The following is a 19032-nucleotide window of genomic DNA, read 5'->3' as shown; positions in this document are numbered from 1 at the left end:
TACACAGCACTGCCCGCCCTTTTACCTCTGCTGATCTAATTGCCAGTTGGCTTTCCGCTCTTGCTAAATAAAGTATCTTTGCGCTAAATAAGTAACTCCTATCCTAGTCCTGGTGCATAATTCTAATTTACAGTCGGTTGTGACATCAATGAATCAGTCATGATGGAACGATCGCAGTTTAAACTAGCCGTAGAAGCTCTCTACAGAAGAGTCAAGTTTCATAACTGCTGACACAACCCTGAAATTTATCTTAGACAAACTAAAAAGCCAGGACACAATCTTGAGTGCTGACCTTTCCAAGGCATTCCGCAAAAGAATCAGAGAACAGCGCCTTACCAAGGTCACAGGGATTCTGATTTGCATACAGATCCCAAAGAAGTATGACCAAAAAGTTAAAAAGCTTTATCTTTCACATGCAGAAAAAAATGTAATGAGCCAGATGAAAAATATGCTGAATCGTGTAAATACATATGTAGTGGAACCAGCAGCAATGGCAGAGGATATTATGGAGATGAAAAATGGATTTCCTGAATTTCACATTGGAACAAGAATTAGAAATGCAACTAAAGCGTGAGAAAGAAAACTCCATGAAATGGAAAGAAACTAATTCTGAGAAGGATTATGATAAGTTATTAAAAAAGGAAATGGCTGTTTATGAAAGTGAGGGAGTCAGAGGTGAAAACTTATCTTTGATTTATCATTATTTGATGACAATGAAACCAACTAGCACAGAGGCAGAAAAGGCCTTATATAGGGAGTGATATACATGCAATTCATTAAGAAGTAGGTTGGGAGACAACACCATCAATACCATTTGTTTCTTGAGATCCTACTTTTAGAAAAGTCAAAAAAATAACAGAAGTGATTGATTTAATTTTATTTAATCCTTTAAAATACTTTATTCAAGACAAGACTAATATTTTATAACTTCTACTCTAATTCTATTAAGTAAGAGTTTTTAACTTTTATTCTATAAGTGGTTAGTGGGCTAGGCTAGGCAATTTTATTGTTAAAATTAGTGAGAAACTGAGACTACCTAGTTAGTTAAATAGTTAATTAAATTAATGAGTATCAGTATCTTAGATATATGATGATATGAATGTATATGATTCATGATTGTGATAATAATAACTAACTACTAGACTACTACTAATTACTTACTCACTACTTTACTAACACTAATAATTAAATTACTTATAAATAACTACAGACTGATATGTAGAGCCTATATAAGAAAACTGGTAAGACTGATAGCCACTTAGCCACTGATTATCCGTCCTTACATTATTATAATATAATATATTAATATAAATTAATTAGTAGAATTACCTTTGCTATTATTTAACTTAAAGATTACATTATAATTATAATCTAACTAAACATTTAAAGTTAATTATCTCTATCTCAAGTGTTAAACCGAACCAAAGTTAAGTTTACTACCTAAATGTGTAAGAAGTTTTACTGATTTATAGTGACCAGTCTAAATCATAAAAGTTTCTTAAGTATTTTAAAAAATGTTTTATTTCTTTAAAAAACCCATAAATTTTGGATAGACAGATAGATAACACTTTATTGCACCAAAAAAACATCCATGCATCATTCCAGCTGGATCTGTGCTGGATCCAGCTGGAATGATGTTGGTCCAGCAAAAATCCAGCTGGATTAAAAACACTGCTGGATTGCAATCCCTAGTCACGATCATAGCCAACAGAAATACAATATTTGACATCGACCAACTGAAGCCAGCATTTTTGAACAGCAAAAACATCAGCACATCATCAAACTTGTACAGGACAACATGTCCAGACTCCCCAGAACGACCAACTATAAACTGACACTGCACCTACCAACAAGACAGCAATGACACAATCGGGAAGGAGAGTTAAGTTCAATCCCCGATACATCTAACTTCGTACCTATGGTACTGGGGAGCATACTGTGGCAACAGCTTTGATCAAAAATCCAAAAGTTGCCACCAGGAGGAACTCTGAACTTAACGGACTTAGCAACCTGACCCTATGACCTCACTTTTGGGTTTGAACTTCTCCAGGTGTACACGTGTATCAATCCTATATCCACCCGGTAGTGTAGCATCGTAACCAATGTAACATACGGAATTAAAATAAAGTTTTCGAATTATTATGTCTATAGCCTGATACTGTATTGTAAGGTAATTATTAATTACATACAAATTAGTGCTACAAAAACCAACAAATTGTCTGAACCCAATCCCACAGCCCCAGAACCATCAGAACAAGAGGAACTAGCCATCTAATGCCCCTTATACACGAGGTATCATGCCAAATTTTGTCTCTTAATGAAGAGTTTCCAAGGCCTTATTAATTTCCACTTGAGACATTTTTTATCTGTTGATTTTTTATATAAAATAATTATTTCCACTTAAAAGCGAATCTGACAGCCAAAAAAATTGCTGGGAAATATTGCCGCAAAATACATACTCCAAAAATGTGTTTTTACAGAAAAACTATATAAAAAATTTAAAATAATCTAAAATAATGTTTTTATGTGATATATATAACTGCAAGGATTGTTATTCTTTCATTTGTGTGTGGAAAAATTTACACTTGCAGTCTACGTTGTTTACAAATCAGTTGACCTTGAGAACAGCTGGTGATTGCTTTCCTGGGATGTTTACATGTATGCCTCAAAGTAAATTGGTTTTAAGCAGGAGGGGAACTATTTTACCACATCTGTTCAAATATAACACAAAAATTTTCGATTTTATTATAAATTCGATGCTACTATAATATGGGGAGACCAAAAAAAGGTATATATAAAAAATTCTACTGAATAAAACAAAAAATATCTGCTGCTGTTATAAAAAACACATCCATAGTATTTTAAATAATTTTACCGAAGTCAAATTGGTCCAATAGAAGTTTAGAATGATTTAATTAATTTGATTAAAAAATCTCTCATAAAAAACAAAAGTGCAATTAATTAGGTAATTAAATTGTCTTCTTCACTGTGGTAGCATTAATAATGTTTGCATTCCGGAATTATTCAAATGCACTGTCATAACTATAAGACCTCTGCAAATTTTTGAATGGCCTACCTTTTACCTGTTGCAGATTCCTAAGAACATCTCAATATTAATACTAACTAAATTTATTTTTAATTAACTTTTTAATTTAATAAGCTATTTTTTAATTTTCAATTTATTAAAAATTCTCTATCAAAAAATCCCAAATCTATATAGTTAATTAACTTAACAAAACTTAAATATCTGCAAGGAATGTTTATCCACATTATCATTAAAACCACAGTGGGCAAACAGGCATTTCCTTTAGATAGCTGAGGAATACAAATTTTTAAGAGTACATTGCTTGGTAAAGGACTGGATAAGCAAACCAATGACAATTCATTACAAATGAAAAAAGCGATATCACTGGCACCCGAACAGTGAGTCAATTCCTGCAGTGTCCGGGGAAAACCAGATGGGTGGTAACACTAATTGTGTCAAAGTGGTATTGTATAAAATATTGCTATGTAATGTTCTGGACATGTTGGTTGCATGATTGCCAATGGCTGTATGAAGTGTTCCACAAATTAGCAGCTCTCCATTCTCCCATACGAAAAGCCATCTCTCACAGTGTTGCCGTTCCTAGTACATTTGTACTTTTCTGGTACATTTTGCCCTTTCCAATAAATTGAAAGTACATTTAGATTTTTAGTACATTTTCAGTACATTATAATATTTCAAGTACCATTTACGGTACAAAATAATATTTCACGCCTTAACGAAAAAATGAGAAAAAATTAGTTTAATAAAGTCTCACTAGTGTCACTGCTTGCTAATTTAAATTATCCAATCACAACATACAAATGGTGTGTGTCCGTCGACGTCAGCAACATAGATAGTTGCACGTGTAAACGGTCTTGACTCAGTGGTCTTCTTTCACACGTTCAGTTGTCTGCACATTCTCATCAGGACCTTGACAAAATTTTTCATGCCACGTGGTCCAAACAATTCAACTCCGTCAAACAAAAATAATGGACAGGTAAGGAAATCAATGATTTTAAACTTTTGTCGTCAATAATATCAAAATATCCGTTAAGTCAGAAACAAATTATTACAGAAAATAGTTTTGAAATTGTACGAGTATAAATAATATAAATACTTTTATATTATTTTCTACCACTATAATTTAATTCTTAAATTATGAACTTCAATTTTAGTAATCGTAGTAAAAGAAATAAGGGTTAATGTTACGTATGGTTCCAAAATGGCCGCGCTTCCGACTGTTCCAAGGTCTATATAAGAAGGTCAGGACACGCGTGATCTACTTCTTGAGCTGCCATTTTGGGGTTTTTTGAGTTGCATGTTTTAAGCAAACTTGTACGAGCAGTCAGTTTTATATGACATTAATTAAACTAAACTTGCATAAATCCTGTAATTTCCAGTCAAAAATATAATAATAATTTCGGATGATTATGCAACCCCAATTTTATGTAACGTTTTCATCAAATAGTTTAAAAGAAACAAGCATCCTTATCTTTTGCTGTCATGATTGAAATTAATTAAATAGGTACTAAAACTGATGCAATTACGTATATACCACTTCGTAAAGTGATGCAATAACATCAAAAAAGTTTAAAGTATAATAAAAAATAAAATAATATAATACAGTATAACAAATTTATAATTATTTTTTTAAAGCATGATTGGTTATAAAATTAAGATGAAATTCAATAGTATTATTAATACATGTTGTCAATGTATGCTCATTTTATAATAAGTAATAGATGTGTAGATATATTTTTAATTTTAAATAGCTTTCAAAAAATTCCAAAAATAAGATTTAAAATTAAATTATTTGACAATAAACTATATATATATATATATAGGCACGTAAACAAAGTATTCCTAGAACTAGTACATTTTGAAGGAAAATAGTACATTTTTTAAAGCACTTCAGTACATTTTGAAATTTCATTGCGGCAACACTGATCTCTCACTTCATTCTTACTGAAGACAGAGATAGACAATGGCAAACTAAGAACACTAGAAACATTAGAAATCTTTGCAAAATCCCTTAAAGGGTATTGCATTAATAGCAAGGATGCTAACTCGTTATCCACAGCTTCACAATCACTCCTAAACAATCCCCTAAAGGAAGTGGATTAATTTACTCATTCCTATAAGAACGTCACATGATTTTACGAATTTATAAACATGTCTTATTTTTAATTAACTTTTTAATTTAATAAGCTATTTTTTAATTTTCAATTTATTAAAAATTCTCTATCAAAAAATCCCAAATCTATATAGTTAATTAACTTAACAAAACTTAAATATCTGCAAGGAATGTTTATCCACATTATCATTAAAACCACAGTGGGCAAACAGGCATTTCCTTTAGATAGCTGAGGAATACAAATTTTTAAGAGTACATTGCTTGGTAAAGGACTGGATAAGCAAACCAATGACAATTCATTACAAATGAAAAAAGCGATATCACTGGCACCCGAACAGTGAGTCAATTCCTGCAGTGTCCGGGGAAAACCAGATGGGTGGTAACACTAATTGTGTCAAAGTGGTATTGTATAAAATATTGCTATGTAATGTTCTGGACATGTTGGTTGCATGATTGCCAATGGCTGTATGAAGTGTTCCACAAATTAGCAGCTCTCCATTCTCCCATACGAAAAGCCATCTCTCACAGTGTTGCCGTTCCTAGTACATTTGTACTTTTCTGGTACATTTTGCCCTTTCCAATAAATTGAAAGTACATTTAGATTTTTAGTACATTTTCAGTACATTATAATATTTCAAGTACCATTTACGGTACAAAATAATATTTCACGCCTTAACGAAAAAATGAGAAAAAATTAGTTTAATAAAGTCTCACTAGTGTCACTGCTTGCTAATTTAAATTATCCAATCACAACATACAAATGGTGTGTGTCCGTCGACGTCAGCAACATAGATAGTTGCACGTGTAAACGGTCTTGACTCAGTGGTCTTCTTTCACACGTTCAGTTGTCTGCACATTCTCATCAGGACCTTGACAAAATTTTTCATGCCACGTGGTCCAAACAATTCAACTCCGTCAAACAAAAATAATGGACAGGTAAGGAAATCAATGATTTTAAACTTTTGTCGTCAATAATATCAAAATATCCGTTAAGTCAGAAACAAATTATTACAGAAAATAGTTTTGAAATTGTACGAGTATAAATAATATAAATACTTTTATATTATTTTCTACCACTATAATTTAATTCTTAAATTATGAACTTCAATTTTAGTAATCGTAGTAAAAGAAATAAGGGTTAATGTTACGTATGGTTCCAAAATGGCCGCGCTTCCGACTGTTCCAAGGTCTATATAAGAAGGTCAGGACACGCGTGATCTACTTCTTGAGCTGCCATTTTGGGGTTTTTTGAGTTGCATGTTTTAAGCAAACTTGTACGAGCAGTCAGTTTTATATGACATTAATTAAACTAAACTTGCATAAATCCTGTAATTTCCAGTCAAAAATATAATAATAATTTCGGATGATTATGCAACCCCAATTTTATGTAACGTTTTCATCAAATAGTTTAAAAGAAACAAGCATCCTTATCTTTTGCTGTCATGATTGAAATTAATTAAATAGGTACTAAAACTGATGCAATTACGTATATACCACTTCGTAAAGTGATGCAATAACATCAAAAAAGTTTAAAGTATAATAAAAAATAAAATAATATAATACAGTATAACAAATTTATAATTATTTTTTTAAAGCATGATTGGTTATAAAATTAAGATGAAATTCAATAGTATTATTAATACATGTTGTCAATGTATGCTCATTTTATAATAAGTAATAGATGTGTAGATATATTTTTAATTTTAAATAGCTTTCAAAAAATTCCAAAAATAAGATTTAAAATTAAATTATTTGACAATAAACTATATATATATATATATAGGCACGTAAACAAAGTATTCCTAGAACTAGTACATTTTGAAGGAAAATAGTACATTTTTTAAAGCACTTCAGTACATTTTGAAATTTCATTGCGGCAACACTGATCTCTCACTTCATTCTTACTGAAGACAGAGATAGACAATGGCAAACTAAGAACACTAGAAACATTAGAAATCTTTGCAAAATCCCTTAAAGGGTATTGCATTAATAGCAAGGATGCTAACTCGTTATCCACAGCTTCACAATCACTCCTAAACAATCCCCTAAAGGAAGTGGATTAATTTACTCATTCCTATAAGAACGTCACATGATTTTACGAATTTATAAACATGTCTTTATAAATTTTATGTTTTATGTCATGTTTATTTTTTATTTCTGTTTATTTCTGTATGTATTTATTTACAGTATTTATTTACTGTATTTATTTATTGTTCACTAATTAATGTTCATCCATTTTCTATATGTAAAAACCATGAAGAATTTTTATATTAGAACATTATAAACTTGATCATCTCCAATCAAAGAACCAGGCATCCCAATTTCTTCCCGAACAATTAATCTCAAAGCAGTTTCATTTTCAAAATGTGAATGAACAAAAAAAAAATTTTTGAATCAAACCGTTCTCAACTATTGCACTCAAATATTTCTTCTTACGTTAGTTGTAATCACTTTGCATTAATATGGATTAAACCTGCTAATAAAATTTTTTTACAAATGTAATAAAACTGATTTTATTATAAACATAAATGTAACTGTGTAACTTTTAAATCTTCTTACTTCAAATCAAATTACCGGAGCAAAAAATGTTTCTATAGTGCTAATATTTTCGACACCCCTTTTATACAATGTTTGAATAAATTGGAATGCGTGTGCTTTTGGAATAGAAATCGAATGCCTTCTAAAGAAGTTCAAAAGTTTAAAAACCAGCTTTGCAACGGATTTAAGTAAATGCCTGAAGAAGAGTCCAGAAGGGGCGTCGAAAACGTTAGCACTATAGATACATTTTTTGCTCTGGTTATTTGGTTTGGAGAAAGAAGATTTAAATTTCAACCTAATTTGTTAATAAGTTAACTAACAGTGTGACATTTATCTGGTATAATTTAAAGATGAAAAAAAATAAAAAGTACTAAAATCTGTTCAAAATAAAAAAATATATTGTATAGTGCAATTCCAATTTACATGGGTTTGTCAATATCTATTTAAACAGTGATAAATAGATTTCAAGCAATCTCTCACCTGATAAGTACATGCTTTAACTGATGAATAACCACTCTCATTTAGAAGATAAGGACTTGAACCAGAACTATTTTCCACATCCATGGATTCAGATAATGAAGCTATTTTTGTGTCATGATTATCTTCATGAGAATCAATGTTAACAAATAATCTGGAATCTGAAAGGAAAGACATCAAGAATTAATTATAATGTAAAAAGAATTCAAAATAAATTTCATACGCAAGTGCTATGTGTTGAAATTACAGTAGAGCGTCATTTATCCGAATCAATTGGGGACTGTGGTTGTTTGGATAACTTATTTTTCGGATAACCGATTATGTACGAAAAAATATATTCACCTATCCAATGTTGAAATTTTTCTCTGTTGCTTGTCGCTTTGCATTGAATTTTCGTCAATGTTAAGCCTAATGTAAATTTTTATAATAATAATCGTGACTATTGTATTGTTAAAAATTATTTCTTTATTTTGTACAAACAAAATAAATATATTGAAAAATATAAAAACAAAAAATTATACTTTAGAAGTTAATCTAGTATCAAAAACATTCAATTCAGCACGACACACGTCCAGACATAGTCCTCAGAAAAACACCACAAAAAAGTGCTAGTGCTGTCAGCTAAAACACCAGCTTTTGGATAAATGACACTCTACTGTAATATATACAGTAGAGCATCAATTAACCGAAAGCTTTCCAGTTGGCAAATTTAAATTTCTGCTAGTGCTGTGGTGCTGCAATCTTTGGTTATGTCTTGGGCTACTCCAATATTATTTTTGTTGGTGCACTAATAATATTTTGTTTTAGCTGGCAGCACTGGTGAGGGAGAGACCTTGAGAGGGTACTTAAGGATGTGCCAGGATTTGAACAAATTTCAACATGGGATAGGTTAATATATTTTTTCGTACATGATCAGTTATCCGAACAACCCCAATCCCCTATTAATTTGGATAATCGATGCTCTACTGTATTTAAAATACACATTTCAGGCATATCATGCCCTTCTTCAGCCAACTCGGGATTATTTATAAAGTGGGTATCATGGATACAGCTTACACATTTATTGTCTATCTTCATTGTTTTCTTTTTTGGGTGGCAAAATTAAAAGATGGATGTACCGTCAATACAAGATTTTTTGCTTACATCTGTATTCTTGTATTTTTTTTTTTTTGAAGAGGGCATGTTATGCCTAAAATGTGTATTTTAATTTCAAATTTTTCAGTTTTTTGGAGCAATTCTAGCAGCTGTTTTATGCTGTAATCGTGTGGAAAAATGTGTGTATTAATAAGCCTTTGAGTAATCATTCTAGTAATATAATAGGTGAACAGCATTTATCAACCACTGGTCTTATGCTTTTTTCCAGTTTATGTGTCTTGGCAAACCTAAACAGTCTAGGAACTGATGGAGAGGTGACTACTATTTTCTTCATTCCGAGTTATTTTGCAAGGGTTGTGTTAAAAAAGTGTTTGACTCTTATCTGTAACCACTCCAGAGCATGTGAGTGGGCAGTCTTGCATTGTGTTTCTTTTATGTATTTTAATAAAAGCTCGTTATATGTAGATATTTTCATGACTACCATGTCCTTTGATATGTCACCTCTTGTAAGTACTATATTATTTACCTTTATCCACTTTTTACTTTCTCTTATATTTTTCCATACTGGATTGCAGTCAGTTCTAGCACATTCGTCCTTTACTTTAAATATCGTTTTCCATCTGAATATTTCTTTCTTAAGTTCAAAACTATCTAAAATATATAGAGAAATTTCCAGAATAACTAATGTTCATTTAGCAGATAGATGTTCTCTGACAACTTTTGCACCCATCAGAAATGATAAGAAATCTATATCTGACTCTCATTCTCCCGGTATTTACACAGTACCAGTTTGATGGCAGAATTAACTGCACAATATTATAAATTGGTGCCACAGCAAAGGGTCTCACTATGAGAATGAGGAACGCGAATACATTATAAGAAAGAAACTTTCATCCAAAACCTTAGCCACTTATGCCAGATGTGAGGACATACATGATGATCTACAAGACACAAGATTGTTACACAGAGTTTCCAATGGGGCACACCTTAAATACTTGGAGTCAATTGAGATCTATAGGGCACTTAGGAATGGAATAGGAATTAATTTCAAAAACACAGAAACACTATCAACAGTGTGGCATGCTTTTTTTGAACTCTCATAAAGTTTTTCTCATATACATCACATTAGGCCATGCAGATATGAACTTACTTACTGTATTTCAAGGACTATAAGACGCACATTTTTCTTCGAAAAATTGCCTCCAAAATTCAGGTGCATCTTATACTCAAAATTAATATAAAAATGTCCAGTGTTTGATTTAAAATTCCCACGTCTTAAGACTGGCCATATATTTGATGCCGCGGGAAATCTATCTCTATCTGGCAACGTTGAATTCAACTGGCAGCAGCAGTGCACCGATGCAACGAACATGAGTTGCAGGGTATCAAAATAAAATCGTCTGGATGTACGATTACCACAGTTTTTCTCTTTTCAAACAAGCAACAGTTGTTGCCATAGAAACTCGGCTCACGAGACGACCAGTGGTTCTGAATCCATGGCCGCAGATTGGCCAGCGATCATCGTGTAACCATTGTACAATCGGCGGATGTCCGATAGCGCTACTAAGTGTTGATTGGTGGATCAGCGTTTGCTTCAATCCGTATAAAAGGATTGAATTTAGGCGGTAAAAATGGTAAAAATGTTATTTTTTTTAAAAATTGCTAAAAAGTTAAGGTGCGTCTTATAGTCCGTAAAATACGGTAAATGAAAATTTAAATTTAATTAGTTAATTGTGTAAAAAATTGTTTGAGAAATTATTTTAACTGTTTTTGTCTTAAATTAAATATGTAATTTTTTCGAAGAATAATTTAAATGCATTTTGTAAGTTATTTAAAAACAATTTTAAACATTACACGTAATTTGGCCCAGAAATAATTTTAAATCAAAATTGTTCATAAAATCTTGTTTGATTTTAATGTAGCCATTTTGTTCTGTGTTATATACCTGAAGATGTCTGTTATAAACAGGTGAAAGTATTAGTAAAAATATGTCAATTTCTTGTGTGCTGGTTTAGGTCTGTTGTTTGTGTTCATTCTCTATACATAATTACAACTCTTTCTTTATCCTATTTGACCACTAATATGAACAGTAATGATTTTGTTCTCATATCCAATAATGTTTTTTTTAAATATCTATAAAATTAACAGTAAACTAAGTGCTTCATCATATTTTATCAGTATTATATGCTAAACAAAAAAATTAAAATTTCTTACTCTCTGATAAATTATCCCACTGATCCACAATGTAACTTTGACAGCTTTCTTCTGATGTACTTGCACTATCGGTAGTTATCATCATATTACAAGATTTTCTTGACGTAATAACTGTTCTAACAGTTCCTGTTTCAGAATCACTTTCTTCATCTGAAATAATCAAAGTAACATTTAAATCTCATAAAAATAAATAAATAAAGTGTTGCCTTGTACTTCAAATTTAATTTGTTCCAGGAGGCAATTAAAACATCTGAATTCTTCAAAGTTTAAATTAATTTTTCCCATTAGAAAGAATGGAAAGTGAATTAATCCATTCCCGGACCCTAAATGATACCCATTTTGGTAAACTTAACACAGCTAATACACATATTTTAAAGTAAAAATAACATAATTAAATGCCTTAATAATACATAAAAACCTAAAAACATATAAAACATAAATACTGTATAATAAAATGAAAATTGAATTTACTGGTTGCACACTGTCAACTTTGGAATCTTGTGGCAACTAAACATGGCCACAGATCCACCATACATCTGAAATTTTCAAGCTTCACAATAAGTTCCTTTATCATCTCAATTGTCAATATTACAACCTTCCTCTTCTTCATTGCTTTCAAACACTTCTTGGATGCCATGGTTAATAAGTAAAGGTTATATTGAGTTAAACAGAAAGTTTTTGCATATTTTTAACAGCTATAATTACTTAACATAAATGATGATTTAATTATAGTAGTTGTAAAATTTAACATATTATTGCTAATGTTAACATGTGAGATTGTATTCTTTGTTTAGAAATTTATTTTAAACTTTTACTTCACATTTTGTTTGAATAAAATTAAGTTAAAATGTCTTCAAGACAAACAGTAAAAAATATTTGTGTGTATGGAAAAGGTGCTCCTAAACTTCAAACATGTTAAATGTGGTTGAAAAAGAACCATTCAGGAAATATTGAACTAAAAGATACAAAAATGTACGAGTACCCAAAAGCTGTCAACAAAGAAAAACAGCAGAAAAAGATTGTTAAAAATCAAGGAATAACACAATTTACCATATACAACCAAACACACCAATAACAAAAGCACAAAAACATACAAGCATAATGCAAGAGCAAGAGAAAACTTGGGTGCACAACAAATTGTATTTACACTTCAAGCAATTTTTTCACTGTGCATGCAGTTTAAACTCTAAAGCAATTTTTGTCAAATTTACTGTTGAAATTCTGAAGCATTCAAAGTTAGTATTGTTCAAAGTACTAGGTACCACTGTAAATTACATTACTTTAAATATACAGGCATCCCTTACTTAACATTTTTCCAGTATAACTTCTTTTGATTTTTAATACCTAAAGTTCCTATTATGTTGCCACCCATCTTTATTTGTTAAGGACAGTCCTTACTTCAATGCCCTTCTGTCTTTATTTAGAAATAAAATATCCTTTCTAACAAAAAAATAGATAGTAAAAAATATTTTGGCTAATATATTCATAGATGGCAGTTATTTGCAAACTGAATACATCAAACTCACTCTACAACTATTAGTCATGCTGCAAATTGTTTCACTACTTGAGTTGTGATTGTGAGTTATACACTGCATAAATATAATGCTCTCTCAATTCTCAATGTGTTGTGAGTTTCAATTTTCTTTCAGTTTTGAAATATTATAATTTTGGCATGTGCACCATGAAAAGCTGAAAACTATTTTGATACTCCCTATCTTGCTGTATTGTTTACCTCAAAAGTTGAAGAAATTATCAAAACAGTAAGTTTTATTGTTTCAGTGTGTAGTATATTAGTAGTACCTAATTAGTATATAACTCGTGCATGTTGAGGTAATGTTTGGTGATGGAGATGGACAATTTACATATACCATAGGTTAAAATAGTGCTGGTGACTGAACTGAACGGTAGTAGTGCAATGATGGTTGATGATGCAAATGTTCATGACTCTAGTCATAAGATAATCATTTTTCCATGCCTGGAGGTCTTTATTTCATACCTCTTTTCATAGGTAAAACAAAAAGATATTTTGTTATCCTTTCAAACAAGGCTTCCTCTCTTTTCTAATCAGAAATTACAACAGTATAATAAGTCATATTTATAAATAAGGTTCAAGTAGACAATATAAAAACAAGGGAAGTAAAACATGAAGGACATAGAGGTAAAAAGAATTAATGTTTCCAGCATACTTGTACTTCTTTTCCTAGGGTCCAATGCATTAAAATCATGTGGGAAAATTTAAACACTTGGCTACTTGAGAGTATTTAATACATATACAGTAGTATTATGCTTTTGTATTTAAAGAAACAGAAGAACAAAGAACAGATTTGCAACAGTTCAATTTGTAAAGCATTAGACAGAAGTATTCTTCTTTGTCATTGTCAGTCCCAAGCCCTGATAAGAAAGGAAGAGGATTGGGCTTGGGACCAGCAACTCCACCCCATAGAATCTGTTGCTGCTAAAGAAACACAAGCAGACTTCAGAAAACCGAAAACTCTCAGTGTAGTACTACAGGAAATTTTCATTAGTTCAAAATTTAAAACATAAAACTTCAAAGTATCAAATTTTGAATTATTTGAGACTTACATATTTCTGTACAACATGCTAAATACCAGGTAACTGATGTAATTTATTAATTAAGCAAACAAAATACGGCTACTTATACAGAATGCTATTAGACAGGCTGACACAATACACTAAAAACAACATAACACCCATTAATTAACAATGCCTTACTGTCCTTATTTCTAATTTTATCTTTAATCATCTATTTGGACATTGCTTATTAGTAGGACGTTACACTGGAGTTTAATATTTGATACAAAATTGGCAGTTAGATCAGAAAAAACAAAACTTTTATTAAAATTCACCCGTAGTAATAATTTTTTACAGAAAAAATTATTACTATACACTTTTACAGGATATTCTGGAATAAATTTTTGGAATATCCTGTAAAATTACCTTAAAAATTATTTACAGGATATTCTGAAATCTAAATACAGCATAAAAGGTACAGATGAGTTAATTACTGGATTATTAAAAAATCAAATTAAACAATCATTTCGAATGATGAGTTTAGACATTAAATCAACGTATACATCAATTACTTTGGAATTAGTTAAAGAAAATCTAAGTATGTATAACACACCTAAGTATATAGTAGACTTAATTGAATTTGTTTTTAAAAATAATTATTTTAAACTTCCTACAGCATTTTACAGACAAAAAAAAACGGAATTTCAATGGGATCTGTTATCGGACCTAAACTAGCAGATATCTGTATGATTACTATAGATGAAAAAATATCACATTTCTCGGGTATTTGTTATTATGTGAGATACGTTGATGACATCATCATAATAATACATGATTCACAAAAAATCATAGCTAAAGAAGTTGAAAAATATGCAAACAAGTTAAATAATAACCTAAAATTCACATATGAAGATGAAATAATCAAAACCTGAATAATCTCGATATTACTATGAAAAGAAATGAAGAAAAATTATACTTTTGTAAGTATGAGAAACTTTGTAACACTAAAAGAACAATTAACTATAAATCATACTGCCCAATAGAAATCAAAAGAAACACCTTTCTGGTGGAATTAAAAAAAATACTGAATAGAACAACATTAAAAGAAGATATTGAAAAAGAAGAAAAACAACGTTTTAAAAAATATTTATTGAATGATTACCCAAAGAAACTTATAAGTAAGTGGTTTGATTATATAACTAATAGATTCAATGAGTAAGTGGTTTGATTATATAACTAATAGATTCAATGTTAAAAAAGAAAACATCAATACTAAATACATTCAATTCCCATATATAACCATTTATATGAAATATATAAATCACAATTTTATAATTTTTCTACTTGTGTTGTAGCAAAGCAAGAAAACAAATTATTTGATAGAATAAATTTCATTAATAAAGAAGATCAAAAAGTACAAAAGAAGCAATTGGAAGTTGCAGGAGTAGTTTACAGAATATTATGTACGTGTTTACAACTAAAATGCTACGTAGGAGAACCAGGGAGAAAGTTGGAAAAACATCTTAAAAAACATAAGGCAGCCGTCAGACTAAGACGTAATGAATCACCTTGGTACCAACACTGCAATAATTTTAAATGTAAAATTAATAGAAATAATGTAAACATTTTATATAAAGAAGAAAATATGGTAAAAAGATGGATTAAAAGAATATTATTGTATAATGAGTTATGCAAATGTTATACATTTGAATACGGGTATTATTGTCAATGCATACTGGGACAGTATTGTCTATATAAAGGAACACTTGCTGACTGATATTTGTATCTACTGATGAGGCCAGAACAAGGTGAAATGCATATGGATTGATTCAGAAAAAAACGTAAAATAAATATTTACTTATTGATTGTTAGTAAGTCTCTGTTGTAAATCCCTTGAAGTCACAATAGAATGAGTTTTTATTTACTTGATAAATTGTTCTAAAAATGGTTTTTATTTTTAGAATTATAATTTCTTATATGTATATACAACCAACCCCAATGTTTTAAGTTTATCTTTTATACATATTATCCACCTTGATGGACTAAATTATGTAACAGCAGATTATGCTTACACACAATGATGTGGTCACATGAACTAAGTCTTCATCTGAACCATTTTATTTGGTTTAAACACAAACAATTTTACATTAATAATATATAGAAGGTCGCTTTGATCACATGACCATCCATCCATCCAGTACATTATTACATTATTCCACATCCAAATATGGCATGAAAGTTTGCACACCTTTCTATATACATCAACACTACCTTCACAGCTGCAACATGAAACAACCATAAAAAAAACAAAATCCCAACAAAGTGTTTGCAAAGCCTCTTCTATGTGGCTTACAGAATTATGTTCATTCTCAAAATGTGATCAATCAATTTTGATTAAACTTTGCACTTCTGCATTGAGTTGAGGAATCCAAAAATGTAATAAAAAAAATGGGGCCCATTACTTTGTTTCTAAGATACAGTGGGGTCAAAGTGAAAATATCTGTATTCTTTGACATGATAACACCGAATAGAATTTAGAGAAAAAAAAAATCATTGTACACATCTAATGAAAAATGGATGCAACAAATGAACGAAACACAAGAACAAAAGCAATTGGTGTTGATTGCTTTGTTCTTGGATCATCTTCTCTGTAGCAGCAAGTGCAACAATCACCCGTGCAACAATCAGGTGCAAGAATTGCCTGTCTGTGCCAGGCAAATGTAAGAATACCTCTTTCTTTCTGGCTCAATCTTAATTCTATTGTGATAAAAACAAAGTTGTACAATGTCCTAGTATTTAAGTGAAAAACCTGACGAAGGGTTATAAACAAACTTGAAAATGTTTGCAGAAAGGAAAAGACCCAGTGCTACAGTGTAAGGTTAGATGCTTGTAATAAATTATTCTCCAGTTTGTTATAACAATTTAAACTTGATTAAATAAAAATATATATTACTTTATAAACATACATAACTTTATTTTTCAAATTTTTGTAGATACATTTCAAAATTAATATTTTTTATTTTATAATAAATTTTAAATCATGATAAAAATATGATCACATTTTAAAAAGAATAAACTAAAGAAAAAGTGACTCAAAAACTCTAAAAAAAATGGTGCATTTCTTAAATAATTTTTCAGAAAAATTTTCACAGCTATTGTCATAAAGAAATTTTACATTTTCAAATGTAAAAACATCTGTTAATCAGTATACCATACTAGAAGTCCATGGTGTTAATGATGCCTTTGCATTCAACTTTAATTTTATTTCCATTAATCAATGTATTACATCAAGTTTGTAACTCATCCAAGCCTATGATAATGATATATATACTTAGAGCATTCTTTTAATCCAAAATTTTTTTTGTTAATTTATCAGTTTAATGTTATGTGACAAAGTATATACCTATTTAATTATTCGTAAAATTTAATTAAAATATTTCAAATTATATATTAATTATTATTATTATTAATCACCATAAATTGTTTTCTTTTGTGTGCCAATGTGCAAATGTTTTTAAATATACTGTAGTATGCATATTTTATTATTTGTAGGAATAAATTTGATTTTTTTTTAACTACTTAGTAATAATTATTAATTGATTCATAAAATATTCTGTTTTGTATGCTAATATTAACAATTTTCAGGGAAATGTTGTATGTAAAATTTATATTCTGGGGAAATTTTGGATCCTGAAAATATTCTGCACATCTGCTCGCAAACACTCCAGAAGCATTAAGCAAATTAAATTAAAAGGACAGGAAAAGCCTTCAGTTTTACAGAAAAAAGCTCATGCAAAATATCTTTCAAGCCAAATAAACAGTGAATGCTACCAAAACAAAACAAAAAAGCACGGAAAAGGGTTTAGCGGCGTGGCTCAGAACATGTGGTTGAGGTCAACGTGGACATCGTGTCCGGCTCACCAGTTTAGCGGTGTGGCTAAAATCCATATGCGGCACGTTTCAATGCTAGGCAGAATTCATCTGGGCTGCATCCTACCTTGTCCGTGATGTCCACGTTGACCGCGACCAGACATTCTGCGTCCTTTGTTCGTCAGCAAAGATTAACTGAGAAACTGATCCAGGTGAATAATTTACTTTATTTGAATCAGCCATGCGATATTTACAATAGTGTCGAAATATAATACAAATCCAAGATTGTCACAGCTGTCGACTCCAAAAGGTTAACTAACATAAAGTGAAAAGCTGTCTCTCCTCATTGGAATATGGAAGCAAAGTGAGGTCAGAGGGCAAAGGTCATGCAGTGGCACCCTCTGACCTAAAAGGGCATTCATAACATGACATTGGTAAAACAAACAACTCAGAAGTAAAGTTACAGATGCTAATACTTGAGTAATTGAATTATGGCACCCCATAGTTTTTGACTGTATTAGAAATGATGGTCTATAGTTGCATTTGTATAATGTAGCTTTAAATAAACAGGAAGCTAGTACATCTCTATCACTATTTCTCCCAATGCTTGTGTGGTATGGTTGCATCTAGCTTTATATATATATAAAGAGTTTATACTTAAAATTAGAAATGAGAAAAAATTATCCAGTCTAAAAAAAACCAAAGCACATCAAATCACACTAATGAAAAATATAGGAGGAGAAATAAAATGTTGCATATGAAATACTCAAGCAGTTACGCAGTTACGCAGTTACCCACTTGTACAGAGGACTGATGCCCAAACTTTTCAATTGGCAGGCCAAACTGTGTAGAAGCTATAGATAGATTGGTCTCAACTATTTGGTATACTCCCTATGTACTGAATATAATATAATGTAAATGTATATATATAATACTTTACAAGCCTATTTCTATCATAAGTGATACGTCAAATTTTAGAGGTACCGAAATAATAGTAGTTTGGGGACCACTGATACAGAAGAACATAAGAAAGACATCCAAGCTGTAACAACAAACTTCGCATAGATGGCTAAAAATTATAACATCCAAATATTATGTATAGGACAGCACACATAATACTGTTATACTACTGGAGTCAAAACCATTA

General features: G+C 30.5%; 1 protein-coding gene across 3 annotated transcripts in view; it reads right to left on the bottom strand.

The window, feature by feature from the left end:
* LOC111635349 (rab effector Noc2-like) overlaps positions 1-19032 on the bottom strand; it is a 75825-nt gene that overhangs the window by 10661 nt on the left and 46132 nt on the right. For all 3 annotated transcript variants that reach the window (XM_023380289.1, XM_023380288.1, XM_023380290.1), the window contains exons 8-9: positions 11484-11633; positions 8178-8335 (exon numbers count right to left, since the gene is read on the bottom strand). In XM_023380289.1, the coding sequence (XP_023236057.1) occupies positions 8178-8335; positions 11484-11633 (308 nt within the window). The remainder of the gene's footprint in view (positions 1-8177; positions 8336-11483; positions 11634-19032) is intronic.

Source organism: Centruroides sculpturatus, unplaced genomic scaffold (assembly GCF_000671375.1).
Source record: "Centruroides sculpturatus isolate CEXI.00-Female unplaced genomic scaffold, Cexi_2.0 scaffold916, whole genome shotgun sequence".
In the NCBI taxonomy this organism is placed as follows: Eukaryota; Metazoa; Arthropoda; class Arachnida; order Scorpiones; family Buthidae; genus Centruroides; species Centruroides sculpturatus.
This window is presented reverse-complemented; position numbering and strand designations above follow the sequence as displayed.